Source organism: Zeugodacus cucurbitae, chromosome 6 (assembly GCF_028554725.1).
Source record: "Zeugodacus cucurbitae isolate PBARC_wt_2022May chromosome 6, idZeuCucr1.2, whole genome shotgun sequence".
Taxonomy (NCBI): domain Eukaryota; kingdom Metazoa; phylum Arthropoda; class Insecta; order Diptera; family Tephritidae; genus Zeugodacus; species Zeugodacus cucurbitae.
Window position 1 is genome coordinate 15,868,019 of NC_071671.1, and position 19,921 is coordinate 15,887,939.

Consider the following 19,921-nt stretch of genomic DNA (forward strand, 5'->3'; position numbering starts at 1 on the left):
TATTTGGAAGTCTACGAACAGCCTACGGGGCTTCAATGTTGCTCGGTATACACATAGCACACATTTGAATTCATGCACATTATTTATATGTAAACGTAAACACAATATTTCTCATAAAATTTACAAAATATAACACTTGAAGCATTTAACAACTCTTTAATGTAAGTATAATTTGGTAATATGCATATAAACTCTATGGGCTTGCATCTTTACACATTTATACAGTCTTTTGTTCCTATTATTAACAGTGTGTCATATTTGATTATTAAAATTTTGAAACACAAATAGTAACAAATTGCACACAGAACATATTAGCGATGAATAATTTAAAGCGCAAAAACTAGCTTGTTAACTGCCAACTGACATTTCCAAATCCGTAATTATTTCCTCATCTGACATTTCCGTTTTTGTTCCTTTCACTATTCATAATTCACAATAGACAATAATAATATTCACATAACGCGCTCACTTAATATGATGAAACTTTACCCAAACACCAACATTAAATTACATATATAATGTAATAAAATAATTATAATTTTATAATAATTTTTATAACAACGGAATCTTCATACATATTTCCTTTTAATTTTTACTGTGTGAATGCTATTGTGAACACATTTTAATTTATTATTAAAGTGCATTGTGTAAGTGACAATTTAATTTGTTGTCGTTAATATTCAATTTGAGTTTTATAAAATATTAGTTATTAAATAGTATTACGAAGTTAAGTTTCTCAATATATTAATATTTATATCATCAATTGAGATTAGGAAATGATATTACTTTGGATATAAACATAACACAGAAGCATAAGTGACATTATCGCTGGAGAGACCTAATTTAAGGTACTTACATAAAATCAAACAGTTTCTATGAAAGTCCATCCGATTTCTAACAACATGCTAACTACCTACATATGTATATAATGCATTCATTGTGTTATTATTACTAATTTAGCAGAAAATATTAATATATTAACCGCTAATATAAAACTATTTCTGGTTGACAAATCCGACAATATACACACAAACAATTTAACGTTAATATGTAAATGGGTTTGCATATACAAACAGTCAATCATTTCAACGGTATATTTTGGTCATAGGTTAACCCACACACGTTAATCATGCTGACTTTTTGGGAAACCACGATTTGTGCACAAAAGTATTTTTTTTTTATTGTGTCGGCGCTGTAAAATTAATACATTCATGCTATCAATTAACTAAATAAAAATGCATGAGTCCGATATATACCAAATTTTAATTGTACAATTTTTATTCATTAATTTATTGGCAAAAATTAACACTACCTCAATCAGTTGTTATAAACTAACAATTCCTTATAAAATATAACCACTTCTGTTTACAATAATTTTTATATTTCGGTTATACATGCTTTGGACCATAGAATATAATTTATTGGAAGCTTGAATAGTTAAAAATTCCTGCAAATTTTTCGTATAATAGTGCTGTGCTTCTCTTGCTAGTGCAATTAAAAAGTGTTCAAATGAAGACTGTCTTAAATATAATTAACTAAAGAGTGTACTCGTACCGCAAATACGCTTTTATATTATTACAAACTACAATAGTACTTAGGTATCCGTGAGTGTAGCTAACAATATTGCATTGGAATGAAGAGCAATTATCGATATAAAGGAATTAATAATATGATTTACAGTCTCGAGAAAATTTGCTTCAATTATCCAACAGTGCTGACCACTCTTCTACGCACAACAGATGACATTTGAACTGCTACTTTGCACTGGGTTGTTGCAGACAACGACGTTGCTTCAAATTCTTGCACTGTTTACTGCTTGTAGAAATGTTCGGCAAATGCCAACTGCCACTCATTGTTTTTCCAGCGATTTATGCGCTACATAATATTCTCGCTTAACTTTAACGTGTACAACTATTGCGCTTAAATTGAAAAACCTATAGAGATTTAGTTGATTAGTTGTTGGTTTACATATACAACAACATTACCAACATTGCTCTCTATTTTATTGTGTTGTTGTTTATCAGTTTTTAATGGAGAATATTTGCGCCAATTTAACGACTTGATTCTTTAAATACGCATACCCGACTTTACCAGCCATTTTAATGGTTTCCGTTTTATTCACTGTCGCTTGTTGTATTTGGTTTGTACCAACAGTAGACACTGTTTCGCTGGCATTGGCATTCGTTGCACCGGCAGTAGCATGCGCTGCAGCTGAAGTATTGGGGAACATGTGACGCAGTACATAATTGAAGCCACTTGCCGCTTTATTGCAATTGGATTTAAAACGTTCAATGCCAAATGCGCGTATGGCACGTGAAAATCCAAATACTTGTGAACTAATGTATGCACGTCTTACAGCCAATGTGCGCCCATCTTTTTGCTCGCTGTATTCCACGATTTCATCGACTTTCTGCAAATAGAAAAATCATTAGATATTTTTTACATAACAACGCAATTAGTGTGGTGGCGTAAAAAAGAGATGACAAAAATAACGTAAATGTTTGACATAAGAAAATAGTTATGTAAGAAATCATTCGATAATAATAAACAAATGAACCATTGTGAGATATAAATTTAAATTTATTTTTTTTTACTTGCAAACAGCTATTACTATTGTTAAAATTAATACGTTTAATAACAAATATATGCATTGTTTTCGAGTAATCATAAACAATTTAAATGGCATTATAATTTTAGTTGAATAACTTGATTTTCCAAGCAACTGCTAGCCTATATGTATTCATATAAATCAATACAACAACAGTTGCATTAAGCACACACACAAAATTAATATGTTCAATGTCAAACGCAAGAAAATCTTTTAAAGGGCAGTACATACATAGCTACACTCAAATAAAATATACATTAGAATAGTATAGCATACAAAAAAAATTAAAAAATCTCACAAACTTATGCGAGCCTATTAGTAGAGGCCTAAAAACCGGTTCATATGAAATAAACAAATAATAACAAAATGTGCAAAGCAAAAATATTTTGTGTGGACTTTGCGCCCGCACTGCTGGTGGTTGCTAACAATGATAACAAATAAGTCAGCTACTAATACATTGTATGTATCTATTGCACTCACCATGATCTTTTTGAAACCAATATTTCGCGTGAATGTGACTAGGGTTTTCTTTTTCGGATCCAAAACCGAATCTTCAACAATTCTCACCGGCGCATTATTATAAAAACGTTTACCCCATTTTGGCACTGGATTTGTTTTGGACAGCAAGCGGCGTGAATATAATTTACCATCACGTACCTCACGTTGTATTGTGTCTTCCGTAAGCACATGTGTGCTTTAATATTAAAATGCTAATTAGTATATTTATATAAATGTATATGTGTATGCACGTTTGACTAACCTTGAGGGGTTGGGATAGCGGTTCCAGTAGGCTTGTACGACCTGCTTCCAACTGTAATCAAAAACTGTCTCAGTTGTACATTGCGACGCAGTAACCATGTTTTAAAATTTGCAAACAAACGCGAGAGTTAAAATTTATTTCACTTTTGTAGATGGCAGCTATTATAATTTTTACACCGACTTTATCACAGTAATACTTCGGGAGATTTATTTATCAACTCATTCATTTAATTATATGAATTTTAATAGCTTATCAGTAGGCTTCAATGGACATGTATGAGTATACTTTTTATTGGTTACTACTACGCGTTGATTTCTTTACTAAGCTCTTTGGTTGTCGCCACAATTGGTGTATGCTATCAAATGCAATGTTTCAGCAGCTGCCTTCTTCTTTAAATTATCAAATATATTGCTGTTTTTCAAATTGAAAGTAAAAGTGCAGTGGTGTGCTATGTGATGGTATTCTGTCGCCGGCAAATAAGTGGGCGTGTGCACGCACGTTTTGATGTTTTCACACACAACCCTGAGCTAAAAACAATTTTGTAAATTTTACTTTTTTGTACTCGTGCTTTGTTTGCTACAGAGAAGTTAAATATAGAACGCCGCACTGTTAAAAGACAAATAGAAAGAAACATTAGTACTAATTGAATATGTAATTAGCGGAATGCAGTTGTAGCAATTGTATCACGCTGCTGTTTTATCTCTGCTGCTGTTACCTACCATTTATACCAATTTCAGCAGCGAATTATAGATCACGCGTTGCAAAATGTTATCTATGGAATCACTGCTTCATTTGCCAATGCACGTTTTACAAGTAGCTCTTACACAATATTTGACCCACTGTACGACAAACAATTGTTCGAATTTTTTCTCGATCAAATTTTTATATGTTTGTTTGCCAAATTTTTTTATTCCTTTATTACAACAACGATAATTAATGCCAATTATTAAAAATTCCCTGTCTTTTACTTGTTTATTTTTTTGTCACTTCTTCATTCCCTTTATCCTTTGTTTGCACTTTTGTCCTTTTCCTTTCACGAATCCAACCGACGGCCGCTACTGATTCCGTACGCTGGTTTACTATTTCCAATCAGAATGAGAACGTGCAGCTACACACATCGTACACTATTTTCAACAGCCAGCAAATGAATGGAACGCAAGTAGCATATATAAAATTGTATTTATGCGCTCAGGCGGTAGAGTGAATGCGACAACTATCTATTCAATAAATTAGCATGAAACAAAATATTCAATGTTGCCATATTACAAATAAGTTGTCTGGATTTTATTTATTTATATTTTAAATTATTAATAATTTAAAAATTGTAATACATTGTTTTAAAATTGTGTTAATTAAATTTATAATTGATGCTGATTATACTTAATTTTACTTTACCTTACTCCGCAGTATTTGTTCCGCGGTGTTTTAAGTATTTAATTTTTTTTTTTTTTTTTTTTTTGTTATAAATATATATATTATTGTTTAAAATTGCTGAAAATAATCCATAATAATTCAAAGAATTGTGCTTTGCATTACATATTTTTATTTACCAAGCAATAATTGTGTAAAGATTACAGTGCCATCTGTTGTCAAATAGCTTGTAGTTGGCGTGAAATGTCAGGTAAACAATTGAAAATTTGACTTTTGTGCGAAAAATTATTAAAATAAAAAAACCAAAAAATTGTTACAATTTGCAAAGTATAATTGAAATTATTAATTAATATATAAATTTATTTATAATAAGATTATTAGTGGAATTGTGTTTCTGTTTTCTGGCTGTTTATTTCATTAAGCCTCCAAGGCTGCAAAAATGTAATTAAAAACATATTGCGATAAACAATAATAGGTAATTTAATGAAGTTTAATATAAATAAGTTGTCTGCGGCTCTTAAGTACGTTTTCACACGAATTTAACTAGTTTGGATTAAAACATAACTTGCATTGAACTGCAGCAGAAATGATGTACGCTCATTTCATTTAAATGTAATTCATACGCCATGGTGGCTATTTGTTTATTTACAATTAATATAAAATAAAGCCAAATCAGCTGTTCTGCGACAGCAATACAAAATTATGATTTTTAATTTATTGTATTTGCTGCTTCATCGCGCTTGTGAAATCAACAGATGTTTCAACTGGGACAAGCCAACAATAGAACAAACATCGATTTTCTTGTTATTTATGAATTTCTACTTTCTTTCTTTCCAAGTGCAAGTTATCGACTGTCTATTGCTTTGCAGAAGCAAGTCGCTGCTTTTCTTGATGAATTGTTAGAGACCGCCGTACATACTTAAACATTACACTATACATGCATACATACATATATACTTATGAATGTACATACATATGTATGCTTATAATCTCTGAGCTGTCCCTCTGCATAGTGTTGAAAGGGCAAGGGCTTGACTTATCGCACCGCTTTTTAAGTGCTCAACCGGCAAACACAAAAGCGTGTCCTCAGCAATTATTTAATTATTTACATATTTTTGTTTTGTACACTTTCTCTTTGAATGCTCACTAAACACATTTGTGACATTGTGTTCTACTTTCTTGTTTGGTTTTATTTCATTTCATGACTACCAACCTAATTGGTAAAGGGCGATTTTCATTGCATTCAGTTGATGAGTGGCTTTTTCCGAGCTTTGTTTACAGAAAATTTGTTTGTTCCCCTATTGTGAGTTATAATTTTACGATGAAGTGCGTATATACATATATATTTTTTAAAAAGTTAATATAATAGCATTAAAATAGTTAGCGTAAGTGACATGAAAAATACAAAAGAAAATCTAAAAATATTTTTTTTTACATACTTATATTTATTCATTATTGCGTGCGTTAAAATTAAATTGAATTAACGAAATCAATTTTGTTTTTTAATTCTATCCTTGCTTAATTAAAATTAAATCAAATTATAAATCAAAGCAAATTAAATTTGTAAACACTTGCCTTTTGAACAAAATTCCTAACAATAATATATAACAACAAATCACACCAGCTGGAGGATTAAATAACAACAATGTACAATGTCAATGAAGACCGTTAAGTGCCTCTTTAAAATTACATACATACATATCTCAACATTTACCTCGAATTAGTTTGCACGTTTGTGTGCGCGTTGAACTATAATATGCTTTCAAGGTCGATGCAGTGAAGTGATTTTGCCTTAAAGTCTGTTAAACAGGTGCTTTTATAATGGCATTGCTTAAATAATCCAAAAAAAACTCGGCTTAATGTTAATTTTGCTTGTCAATGCAAGTCCTATTGAAACGCCTAAAAATATACTACTTTTACGCAGAAAGACTATCGAATCGAAATATTTCCAAATAAATAAATCGCTGCTCCAGAACTAGTGATAGTTCTTTAAAAGATCCAGCCACATATGTAAAACTGGCGTTCAGCTATTATTTCGGATGAAAAAGTTTTAATTTAGATGGATCCAGAAGCTTTCAATACTATTTTAATGACTTACGCAAATACAAGTGTTTTTAAGCCTTAGAAAGTTTACGAAGAAGGAAAGCAATACGAAGATAAAAAAACATTAATTGCAGCTATTATACTTGCTTGTAGCGATATTTCGCTGAATTATATAGACCCTTCTATCAGTCAATGACGGACCGGTTATATGAAGTTATATTAAAACAAGTAAGGAAGGGCTAAGTTCGGGTGTAACCGAACATTTTATACTCTCGCAATTTATTTATTTTGACCCACATATATATGGTATAAAGTCCATTGAAGGTTTGAAAACCCTAATTTTGGTATATGGGAGTTAGGTGAAGGTATGACCCGATTTCACGTATTTTAGGTACGGAGACATATTATTAAAAGAAAGATATTCCCTACGAATTTCTTTAAAATATCAGAGAGACTTACCTATATTTTCGGTAAAAAAATTAGAAGCACTGAGGTCTTATGTTCGATATATGGGACCTTGAAAATGTATGGTTTTTTTTAGAAGGGCTATGCAACACTATAAATGTAGTATTTGCGCAAAGTTCTGTTACGATATCTTCACTAATGCTTACTTTATATATTGTACTCGTAAAGTAAACTATTCAGATTGTCTTCAAAGTTCTGGTATATAGGAAGTAAGCGTGGTTGTGAACCGATTTGGACTATTTTCACAACATATCATTGGCATACAAGGAAAATATTACAAACCGAATTTCATTGAAATTGGTCGAGATATGGTTTTTGACCCATAAGTGGGCGATGCCACGCCCATTTTCCATTTTGTAAAAAAATCTGAGTGCAGCCATTTCTTGTGTGAAGTTTAGTGTTTCTGAAGCTTTTTCGTTAGTGAGTTAACCCACTTTTAGTAATTTTCAACCTAACCTTTGTATGGGAGGTGGGCGTGGTTATTATCCGATTTCTTTAATTTTTGGTATATATAAGGAAATGCCTGAAAAAAACGACTCCCGAGAGTTTCATTGATACAACTTTAATAGTTTACGGGAATTCTAAAATTTTAAATTGTTCAAAAGTTCAATTGTAAATACAATACAATTTTCAGCTTTAACTTGGCGATATTTGTTTTTTAAAAGCTTACACTTTGTTGCTTGTTTATGAATTCTTGACCAAACACAATACTGTAACGATGCCCAAACCTTCATATTCGCCAGACATGGTTTAGTATGACTTTTTTCTATTTGCAAAAATTAAGATAATCTTAAATGGTCGTCGTCGTCGACAATAATACAAGAAATTGCTGAAAGAGCCAAAGGATATAACAAAAATTTAGTTTGAGAAGTGTTTTGAAGAATATTGGAAGAAGAACATAATATCGAATAGGGACTATTTTGAAGGCGACAACACCCCAAAATTTGTTGTATGTGCTTTCTCTTCTTCCTGATTTTCTAATCCCTGCTACCATAACAAGTTTGGTCCATTGCACGCGATTTCATGCACTAGTTTCTTCTGTTTCTTCGCACGGATTTTATTTTTCTTTTTATTCCATTTTATTTGAGACATTTTGGAAAAATTATTATATTTTTATTCGGATAGATTCGGTCGTTTAGCTCTACTATGATTAAGTCTCTTTCCTTTATATTTTCTAGGGTAGTAATCTCACGTGTTCGCCTACTCCTGTATGTCACTTGACAACTCTCCCGCCTTCCCTTACATTCAGCTTAATATTATTATTGTATTATTAATATTTATAGTAATTATTTTTTTAAAGCTAGACTCATTTATATAACGGTCGTTTCTAATATTATATAATATTGATAAAATTTTAGTAATCAATATGTATAGTCTCAAAGCATTTAATTTCCTTAGCATAAGAATAATTATTATGCTCTAGCGATACTGGTTATAAAAACATAAACGCGTGTTGCCACACAAATTCGCAAATTTGAAGCAAATGAGAGCGCAAACAACTGACACGCCGAGAGCCAAAAAGTCACACGCACACACACACGCAAATTGAGTACACAAAGAGCCAAGAGAAATGACAGGATACACAAGTTGGCAAATTGTTTGTCAGCCACGGCGGCAGTCACTCGTTGCAACTTAAGCAGTAGACTAGATAGCATTATTCCAGTTTTATTGGTGCAGCACCCAAAAAACTGTAGCGCATACCGCATACCGCCGACTGCAAAGAAACTACCATAGCATAGCATGTAAAATCACTGTGAAAAAGAGTGGCTTCCGTTCAAGCTCGAATCTGTGTGTGAAGTGATTTTTTTCTTTTTTTTTCAATCGAAAGTTGTGATTTCTCGTTGTGTTTTTGTGCTGTGATAAAGCGCGTTAGTAATTAAGTGCGAGTAAATGAAATTGCATTCGCGTAGTAAAACCGTAGATATAGAAAATAAATAAATAAGCAGAGGAGCAAATATCGATTATAAGCAGAAAATATGACATTCGTGCAACGGTTTGTGTGCGACAGGCATGGCCGGTAGCAAGCATACAGCAACAACAACAATAATTCAACACAACTGGTGATTATAAGGTGTGAGAGAATGAAAATTTAAAAAAAACCAAAAAAATAATTGGAAAAACGAAAATAACACAAGTACTACTAAGTAAAAATATGTTTAAATAAATATAAATTTGCAAATATTTGTATAAAATAAAATACAAACATAATATATATATTTTTGTGTCTCTAAAATCAATATTATTTAAAAACAAAAAATTTACGCTAATATTATGTGTGTGCACACATGTTTATGTGCATTCATATATACATATATATAAATATATAAATCACTTTCTGTCATCAACAAAAGCACAGAATGCCACCATAGCTGAAAACAGAATAGCACCGTTTGTGGTACATGGCCCAGACAGACCTAAACACCCAACATACATACATACACATACATAAGTATGTATGTACATTCTTTGAGTATATTTATGTATAGTAAATGCAGTATTATTATATCGGAGCAATATACGGCATATTGCTATGGACATTTTTGATAGATTACCTCAGTTAATACAATTAGTATTTTATTTAGATGTAGCATGCATTAAATTGTGAAGAGATACCTCCTATAATTAAGCAAAGTGAACGATAACAGACATACAAATATGCATATAACATGTATGTATATGTATATATATATATATATCCCCACAAGTATTTATAAATAGATGTATGAAAGGTATATACATATAGGAAGCTATGCTGGCGGCCTAATACTGAATTCAGAGTATTGATGGTTACCTTATATTTTTGCAAAGAAGCGATCTGCAAGAAGTGGGACCTCTCACTAAAAGTGGTGGTCAGTTTTTACGAAACCGTGGTTAAAGCCGATATTTCGCTAAGAAGTTGAAACGAGTGCAAAGAGCGGCTCTCATTAGCATCTGTGCGGCACTACAGACTACACCGACAATGGCCCTCGACGACATTCTACCGTATAGCCCTCATTGACATAGTGTGTAGATTAGAGCTCTTGGTATTCGACTAATCGACTAACCGAATTAACCGAATAGGGAATTATTCGACTAATAATATTCGGTTTGCACTATTCGGATAATCGTCAGTCATCGACTATTCCATTAACCGCTAATTTTCGACTATTCGGTTAACCGTTCGTTGTCGACTATTCGAATAGTGAAAGTTCATTAAATTTCTATGTTTATTGAAAAATATGAAACTCATGAAAAATGCGAACAATTGACATTTTCACAAATAAAAACAAACAAAAATCAAAGGCTGCTTGGATTTCAAACAATTTTCATTTATTCAAATGCTCTCAGCGGAGCAACTATTCGAATAATGACAGCAGAACCACTATTCGAATAATCGTTCTACTACGGTTATTCGAATAGCCGTAACATTGCGACTAATCGAATAGTACTAACCGGTTAATATTCGTACGAACGGTTATAAACCGGATATTCGAATAATCGGTTTTCAGGTTAATCGAATAATTTTAAAAGCCCTAATGTAGATGTATTGCTGCGAAGGTGTCTATCAGACTCAAAGAGGCTGGGTATATAAATGGTCCCAAAGTGGGAGACTCCGAAATTCTTGAGGCTGAAATATCTCTGCCGCTTTTCGGCGAACCAGATCAATTGGCTCATTTAGTTATCAACCACCTTAACAAACTTTATTTAAGTACAAATCGTTTTGTCGCCGCTTGAAGGTCTGTGATATCCATATTTAGGTGTTCACAGCATCACAAGGATTGTTACTGTCTAAGTGGGATCCATTGGACCAATCAATTACTATACATAACTTAAAGATCAACGTTCAAAACGTCACAAAATTATCATAACTCTAGAGACCTCATAACGGAAGAGAGAAGAGACATTGTTGATCACTTACAGGCAATCGGCCGACGGGTCTTAAGCTACGCCGCCTTAAAATTGCCTCATTAAGCTGATAGGATGCAATTGATGAAGCTACAAATTCGTTAAAATATTGCATACCGCACAATTACTGGATGCCTTCTTAAGAGTATTACTCAGCAGCACTCCAAACTTCTTAGAAGCATAGCGAACTTCTCTCCAGTTTTATTTGCTTGAAACGGAACAAGCACGCAGCAATATCAAGAAGTCATTCCTTCAATACGTCGACGACGTATAACAACTAACCAGTCAGATTTCTGAAGCGACTATATTTCAACTGAGGTTAAACACGATTTAAACTAGACTATTCAGGCTTGTCTTTGACAAAGTTAAAATATGTACTGCATGTAAAAAGTCGCCTCACACTCCAAATCACCTCTTTGAAAGTTGAACCAAGCCTATTCATCCACTATGACTTTCCCTACGGTTCGACTCGTTTCCTGTGTCTTCATTTAATTAACTTCGATGACGTTTTAGCCTATGTTTGCTATTAAGATACCTGCTACAACAACAATACGAGTAATTATTGCGGAAGATCATTTTTTTAACAGGACTATACATATATAACTACTCACAAAATTGACGCTTTCACTTTTTCAGTTTGTTGACCGATACTCTTCCCCTACGTATCCTCTAGATTAGGGCTCTTAAAATTATTCGATTAACCTGAAAACCGATTATTCGAATATCCGGTTTGTAACCGTTCATACGAATATTAACCGGTTAGTACTATTCGAATAGTCGCAATGTTACGACTATTCGAATAGACGTTCTTCTACGATTATTCGAATAGTTGTTCTGCTGTCATTATTCGAATAGTTGCTCCGCTGCGAGCATTTGAATAATTGAAAAATGTTGGAAATCCAAGCAGCCTTTGATTTTTGTTTGTGTCATGAGTCTCACATTTTTCAATAAACATAGAAATTTAATGAACTTTCACTCTTCGAATAGTCGACAACGAACGGTTAACCGAATAGTGCAAACCGAATATTATTATTCGAATAATGCCCTATTCGGTTAATTCGGTTAGTCGATTAGTCGAATATCAAGAGCTCTACTCTAGATTCACTTGTCTACTGTATTTATAATGTTTATAGAGATAAAAATTTATGCCAAAAGTTGTACTCTTTGTGTTTATTACTTTATTAAGCGTAGCTTTAAATTATGTATTACAATATTACTTTATTGTATCCCCTTTGTGGAGCTTTACTCCCACGCGATGCTATAGGATACAATATATATATATATGTTTATATATCCCCTTATCAGGCTACCAATTATCTCTAGGTGTTTTGGCAAATAACAGTATTTTCACAAATGGCAAATTGCCAAGTGACATAAACACAATATGTAGATAATGCTGTAATAAAGCTGTTCAATGAAAATTGCTATAATCGCACTTGTTTGTATTAATTCCACACAACTGAGCACGTTTAGCTGCAGAGGCTGTTCAAAAAATGGCAAAGATGCAAAAAAGAGATATATATATATAAAATATAGATATTTAAAAAATATTAATTTATCCATGATTATTATTAGAGAAATAAAATTAAAGTTTTTTAATAATTCATGCAGAAAATTTATGAATAAAATCCCCAACCATTTTCTATAAATAAATTTAATAATCATCGATATTCCATGTCTCCATTTAATAGTTTTCTATTATCCCCCTCCAACTCGCGCTTCGCTAAATATTTATTTAATTATAGAAAGTACTTCGAGCCACCGTGGCGTATGAGTAATGTATGATTACACAGTAATATCATCCGTACACCACTTTTATGCATTATTTATAGATGTGGCATCCTCGTGGTTGTAACTATTTTATCGCGTAAAACCAACACACAAATACACGCATATATATAAATATAAATATACTTCTATACATTTTAATCAAATGACAGGGGTGGCATACACACGTGTGTGTGTGTGTGTGTAATATTTACATTTTTGTCTTAATTTCCTATGACGGAAACGCTTTTATTTTTATTATTAGCAGGCATTTCCATATACTCACAGACCATTTGGCGCCAAAGTATTGCACAGAAGTGGGTTGGTTTTAAGAAATAAAAATATGCAAGAAAGGAAGGATTAAGTTTCATTTTCACCATCAAGCTACACTATGGTATATCCAATACTTTACACCCACTTAATAAGTAAAATATCTCATATGTATGTATGTATGTGATTGGCGTTGAACCGTTTAGCCGGTTATAGCCGAATCGACGATAGTGCGCCATTTCTCTCTCTCCTTCGCAGTTCGGCGCCAGTTGGAGATCCCAAGTGTACCCAGGTCGCTCTCCACCTGGTCCCTCCAACGGAGTGGAGGTCTTCCCCTTCCTCGGCTTCCTCCGGCGGGTACTGGATCGAACACTATCAGAGCTGGACTGTTTTCGTCCATTCGGACAACATGACCTAGCCAGCGTAGCCGCTGTCTTTTTATTCGCTGAACTATGTCAATGTCGTCGTATAACTCGTACAGCTCATCGTTCCATCGTCTGCGGTATTCGTCGTTGCCAATGTTCTGAGGACCATAAATCTTGCGCAAAATTTTCCTCTCGAAAACTCCTAGTGTCGTCTCATCTGATGTTGACATCGTCCAAGCTTCTGCACCATAAAGCAGGACCGGAATGATAAGCGACTTGTAGAGTTTGATTTTGGTTCATCGAGAGAGGACTTTACTTTTCAATTGAATACTCAGTCCATAGTAGCGCCTGTTGGTAAGAGTGATTCTGCGCTGGATTTCGAGGCTGACATTGTTAGTGTTGTTGATGCTAATTCCCAGGTATACGAAATTATCAACGACTTCGAAGTTATGACTGTCAACAGTGACGTGGGAGCCAAGACGCGAATGCGCTGACTGTTTGTTTGATGACAGGAGATATTTCGTCTTGTCCTCATTCACCTCCAGACCCATTCCCTTTGCTTCCTTATCCAGGTGGGAAAGAGCAGAACTAACGGCGCGGTTGTTGCTTCCGATGATATCAATATCATCGGCATACGCCAGCAGCTGTACACTCTTATAGAAGAATGTACCTTCTCTATTTAGCTCTGCAGTTCGTATTATTTTTTCCAGCATCAAGTTAAAGACACGATAGTGAGTCAACTTGTCTGAAACCTCGTTTGGTATCGAACGGCTCGGTGAGGTCCTTCCCAATCATGACGGAGCTTTTGGTGTTGCTCAACGTCAGCTTACACAGCCGTATTAGTTTTGCGGGGATACCAAATTCAGACATCGCGGCATAAAAGCAGCTCCTTTTCGTGCTGTAGAAAGCAGCCTTAAAATCGACAAAAAGGTGGTGTGTGTCGATCCTCTTTTCATGGGTCTTCTCCAAGATTTGGCGCATGGTGAATATCTGGTCAGTTGTTGATTTCCCAGGTCTAAAGCCACACTATTAAGGTCCAATCAGTTTGTTGACGGTGGGCTTTAGTCTTTCACACAGTACGCTCGATAAAACCTTATAGGAGATATTTAGGAGGCTTATCCCACGGTAGTTGGCGCAGATTGTCTCCCTTTTTGTGGATTGGGCAGAGTACACTGAGATTCCAATCGTCGGGCATGCTTTCTTCCGACCATATTCTGCAAAGAAGCTGATGCATGCACCTTATCAGTTCTTCGCCGCCGTATTTGAATAGCTCGGCCGGTATTCTAACGGCCCCCGCTGCTTTGTTGTTCTTTAAGAGGGTAATTGCTATCCGAATTTCCTCTTGGTCGTAATGAAACATCTGTTCTATCGTCATCGATTGGGAAATCGGGTTCGCCATCTCCTGGTGTTGTACTTTCACTGCCATTCAGCAGGTCGTTAAGTCGCTTCACTTTTTAATAAAATTTTAAAGCATTACCTCTGTCTGCCAGCTTCTCAAGCTCTTCATACTCACGCATTTCGGCCTCTTTCTTTTTTTGTCTGCAAATGCGTCTCGCTTCCCTCTTCAGCTATTAACCGATATATACGACATAAAGCAAATCGGATGTTTGAAACCCTTAATATTAGGCACATTTTTTGGCACAGATACACTTTATTAGAAGAATAAGATTTCTCTCCGAATTTCTTTAAAATATCTGAGCGATTTACCGTTATTGTTGGTATTAAGATCTTCATTTTTGATATCTGGTGATTTGAAAATTTATAAACCTATTTCGACAATTTTTAAATGAGTGATGCCACACGTCAAATGCAAAGTTGATTGATTTTGAAAAATCGAAAATGTTGACATAAAAAAGCTTTTCAGCTAAAGTTTTTAAAGGGTATCAGACTGTCTCTGTTACACTCAATATGATGTGTAACAAGTTCGCAGATCTGTTACTAGCCGGAATTGGGTCATTTCGTGCTTTCGATACTTTGGTCTGGTCTTAAAAGTTTTAGAGGTTGCCTTGAGAACCGAAATTTAAACAAAAATGCATTAAGAGTATGAAGCTCTCGAAAGCTGGCAGGCTCAGTTTCTTCTTTGTGGGAAATGAAGGAATGATGTTGTTTGCTAGATAATTTTCCGTTATTCGAATATTAAACTTAACAGTCAAATGTGGACGGGACAGCACTTATTGTGTTATGAGTCAAACTCGGTTTCCAAATTCTTGGCTTTCTTCTATTCTTTAACCCAAATATATAGTTTTTGGCATTGTAAAAACTATCATTATTGCGCATTGTAATATTTTCAGATCATTCCACAAGCAATCTACAAATATACTTTCATAAAAATGTCTAAGTTTTTTGTAAAGAACACAACAAAATTTTTCAATAATCAATATAATAATATTATATAATAACAATAATAGTAAATAACATTTTTGGCAGCAAGAAAAAGATTGCACTCAATTAACTACTATGAACACGTTTTTACATTTTCAGTTAATAGACTGTGACTGACGACAGTTAAATATCAAACCAACCAAGCAACCCAGACATAGTCTCTATTAAAATAAAAATAAACAAAAATCGTCCATTTTCACAACACACACGCCATTATGGATTGGAGCTGGGCCATTGCGGGTGTCAACGATGATATACCACGTACAGCCGGTCCGGAATGTATCAACTACATGACGAATCGACGCCGCTGGATTGAATCCACCATTTTAAGCGCGATCTTCATCTATCTAATCTGCTGGGCTGCAAAGCGCATGGAACCGATTACATTGCCGCCATTGAAGGAAATCAATAAGCCACACTCTGCTGTCAGACTCATGCTAATGCTATTGATGACTTTCGTATTTGGTGTGGAAATGGGTTTTAAATTTGCGAATAAAAATATGATATATGTTTTGAATCCATGTCACATACAAACTTTGGTGCAGGTAAACTTATTTTTTTTTTATATTTGTAAAAAAATATTGATTAATGATGGTCTCTTTACAGATCTATCTTTTAGCAGCCAAGCCCAGTAAGACGACCATAGCATTATTTCGCATACAAATGAATAATTTGAATGGTCCCTTTTTGGCGTTTCTATTTCCGGAAGTCGAATGTCGTACGCTACATTTTGAACAGGCAACTTATTGGATACAGCATGCGTTATTATATATAATACCGGCATATATATTAAGAACTGGTGAGTGATGATAAAGAACTGATTTGAGGGGAAAGAGTAAAAGTTACTTTAATTAAATTAAAAATCGTGGTTCTGACATGGGGGGGTCTTACTATGTAAACCTTACGTTTTTTGTGGTCGCTGAAACCGAAGTCAATTTAACCCTAATTATAAGCCTAATTATTTTTTAAATATTTTGTTCCTAAGTAATTAGGACTAAGTAAATTTGACACTAGTTTAAAAAAAAGTAAAATTATTTACTCTATTTAGTAGTTCTTTCATTCGTTTTCGAAATATAAACAACTATTTTTAGGTTATTTAATTTAAATTAAACATATATTAAATAACGGGTGATCCAAGTAGAGGTACTATTTTCAAGCCATCACATTTTTGACAGATCATGCGTGAGTCGTGTCAAGATTAGACTTGTCAAGCGACATCACTTTGCTCTAAGGGCTCTTGAAACGTTCCAAAAAGATCCGGCGTTTTCGTGCCAAATTCTGTTCAGCGATGAGGCTCATTTCTGGCTCAATGATTATGTAAACAAGCAAAATTGCCCCATTTGGGACGGAGAGCAACCTGATGAGGTTCCAGAACTGCCATTTTATCCAAAAAAACAACGATTTGGTGTTATAGGGGGCCGTTGAAATCATCGGTCCATATTTCTTCAAAAAGGATGGCGGTGAGAACGTAACCGTCAATGGCGACCGTTATCGCGACATAATAGCCTGAAATTGAAGCTCGTGATCTCGGCGACATTTGAATTCAAGAAGATGACACTACTTCAATGGATTTATTGAGAGAACACGTCGGTGAGCAGATCATTTTTACGTTTTGGGCCGGTCGATTAGCCACCAAGGTCTTATGATATAACTCCGTTAGCCTTTTCCCTATGGGGATATGTAAAGTATAAAACCTATGCGAACAATCAGACCTTCGATTCAGACCTTGTAGCAAAACATCCAGCGTGTCATGCGCCAGTTATCAGTCGAAAGCCTCGAACGGAGTCATCGAAAATTGGACACAACGGATGGATCATCTGATACGTAGCACCTGCCAACATTTGAAAGAGATAATCTTTAAAAAATAAATGCCAAAGACTGTTCTTTTGAATGATAATAAATATTCCCCATTCCCCATAGCAAACTAGTGTTATTCGTTTACAAATATTTCAATACACTTATGATCAATCCACTCTAAAACACTTCTAGGCGCTTATCAAATTGAGGACTTACACGACTACAATTGGACTACTATCGGCACTGCTACAATGTTGCTCTATCATTTTGCCTTTCTAAGCACTATGTCGATGGTAAGTTAAAATTAGAATTTGCAGTAAAAAAAATCTCTCAATAATTTGACTTTCGACCACAGTTTACCGGCATAAATCTCAGTCATATGCTATGCGCCGCACTATCGGATCCATTTCAAGGGCAAAATTATCGCATCGCCGCTACGATACATGAAATCTTTCTCTGTCCCATATTGAATAAAACAACGGTACTAATGTTCAGCAAACCCACGCCAGTGTCCACTGTCAAGAAACTGAGACCCAAATTCGAATTACCACTCAATAGTAGCGCCAAAAACGATAGACGTCTCTCAAGCGATAATCCATTGCTCACCACAAAGGTCTGCCAACGGCACGGGCAACTATCAAAATCAGTACCAACGACACCTACCACCAACATAGCACCAAACATCAACAACAGCTCACCAATAAGTGAAATCTCATTAGTGGCCGAAATGGCGGCCGCAGTGGCTGGTGGTAGTGGACCGATCACAGTGATGCGCCGCATGAAACGTAATTCCATTAATTCAGTCACAAACAATGCCGATGAACTGGTGAATGGTGAATGCACGTGCGCCACAAACGCTGCCACAGTTGGTGCATATGCAAAGCGTGCAACCAAACTAGACTAGTATATAACGTTGGTTGCTGATAGTACTTTGTGGATACAGCTAATTAACATTTCAGGCTCGTAGTGCTGGTATAGTGTTGATATTGGGGGAAAAGCAATATAAAAAGTGCGATTAATTTGGCAGGTCAATTGTATTTGAGACTAAACGGCTAGAAAATCAAGCGGTCATGCTTTAATGTACCTGAGTATTCCGTATGCTGAAGATGACAGAAAATTCAAATTCAGAGAGGAAATTAAAATTCAAAATTATGGTGGCAATAAATCTTACACTCTTTTTACATACATACATACATAAGCGGCTGTAAGTTGTATAAATATGGCGAATGTGCGCAGTTGAGGGACTGTAAATACATTAATAGAAAACTGTAACTTCGTAAATTTTCAGAATATTGTAGTTGTATGCATACACATACATACAAGCATAGCAGTTAATTTTACTTATAATTTTAAATGTAAACTAAGTAACTTACACACTTCATTAATTATTACACGGCATCTAATAGTAACTTAAAATAAAAATAAAATAAAATTCTCATGCAAACTACGAAATTGCATAAGCATACATTAACAAATTTTTATAAACAATTAGGGTTGTTAGCAAAGTTAATGTAAAACGCTAACTAAAGCAACCAATTATTGTAGTCGATAAATGCTCATCAAAAATTATACTTAATAAACGTCACTAAGTTGTTAAGCGATTCAGCTTTATAACAGCAAAAAAATATGTACATATATATGTATAATTTTTTAGAAATCTTGTATCAATTTTTCTTGCCAATTAATGAAAATGTTAACTATGCATGTAGTATTTAACTAGTGTCCAATCAAAGCATAATAATGCTTAATATTTAGAATTTGTCTTAATTTTCAAAGCAAAATGAAATGATTTCAAAAATTTATTTCTGTATGCATAAAAGTTGTGATTTCTCAATTAATAATATGATTTTAAAATATAAACGGTAAAGTCGGAGATACATTATGGATAAGTTTAGCTTACCGTAAATTAAAAAAAATCGTATAGTGTATAAAAAAAGTTAGTTATACCAAACTGATACTCAAAATGACTGTAAACTGTTTCCAAAGACATATACATATATAACTATATAATAATATTATTACTTAATAAAATTCATATAATAAAAACATATTTTAAAAACTTAACAGTCGTTATTTTTATATTATTACGTTTTATTTAATTAAATAATAGATAATTTTCCAATGTGGTTGACTTTTTGTGGAACGTGGATACTAAATCGGTGACGGATGGTAATGCTATACAAAAGTTAAAAAAAAAAACATTTAGTA

The 19,921-nt window shown here is 34.0% G+C and overlaps 2 protein-coding genes across 9 annotated transcripts; one reads left to right on the top strand and one right to left on the bottom strand.

Moving 5' to 3' along the window:
• The first annotated feature begins 711 nt into the window (after window positions 1-711).
• Tmem164_4 (transmembrane protein 164) lies at window positions 712-19,777 on the top strand. 6 transcript variants are annotated; one of them, XM_054233287.1, is made up of 5 exons: window positions 712-848; window positions 16,016-16,461; window positions 16,523-16,715; window positions 17,906-18,006; window positions 18,069-19,777. In XM_054233287.1, exons 2-5 carry the CDS (start codon window positions 16,132-16,134, stop codon window positions 18,615-18,617), a joined length of 1,173 nt encoding a protein of 390 aa, XP_054089262.1. In that variant the 5' UTR covers window positions 712-848; window positions 16,016-16,131; the 3' UTR covers window positions 18,618-19,777. The 6 variants fall into 6 exon arrangements, with proteins under 6 accessions (XP_054089262.1, XP_054089260.1, XP_011184174.2 ...); XM_054233285.1 differs by lacking the exon at window positions 712-848 and adding an exon at window positions 5,063-5,214; XM_011185872.3 differs by lacking the exon at window positions 712-848 and adding an exon at window positions 5,941-6,065.
• Window positions 1,245-4,512, bottom strand: LOC105213209 (protein preli-like). Of its 3 annotated transcripts, none has more exons than XM_029041012.2 (5): window positions 4,088-4,512; window positions 3,369-3,974; window positions 3,089-3,302; window positions 1,990-2,410; window positions 1,245-1,934 (listed from the first exon to the last, which is right to left on the bottom strand). In XM_029041012.2, the coding sequence occupies exons 2-4, from the start codon at window positions 3,464-3,466 to the stop codon at window positions 2,021-2,023; spliced, it is 702 nt and encodes a 233-aa protein (XP_028896845.2). In that variant the 5' UTR covers window positions 3,467-3,974; window positions 4,088-4,512; the 3' UTR covers window positions 1,245-1,934; window positions 1,990-2,020. The 3 variants fall into 3 exon arrangements, with proteins under 3 accessions (XP_028896845.2, XP_028896844.2, XP_011184180.2); XM_029041011.2 differs by having other exon boundaries at window positions 1,986-2,410; XM_011185878.3 differs by having other exon boundaries at window positions 1,245-2,410.
• Window positions 19,778-19,921: the final 144 nt, after the last annotated feature.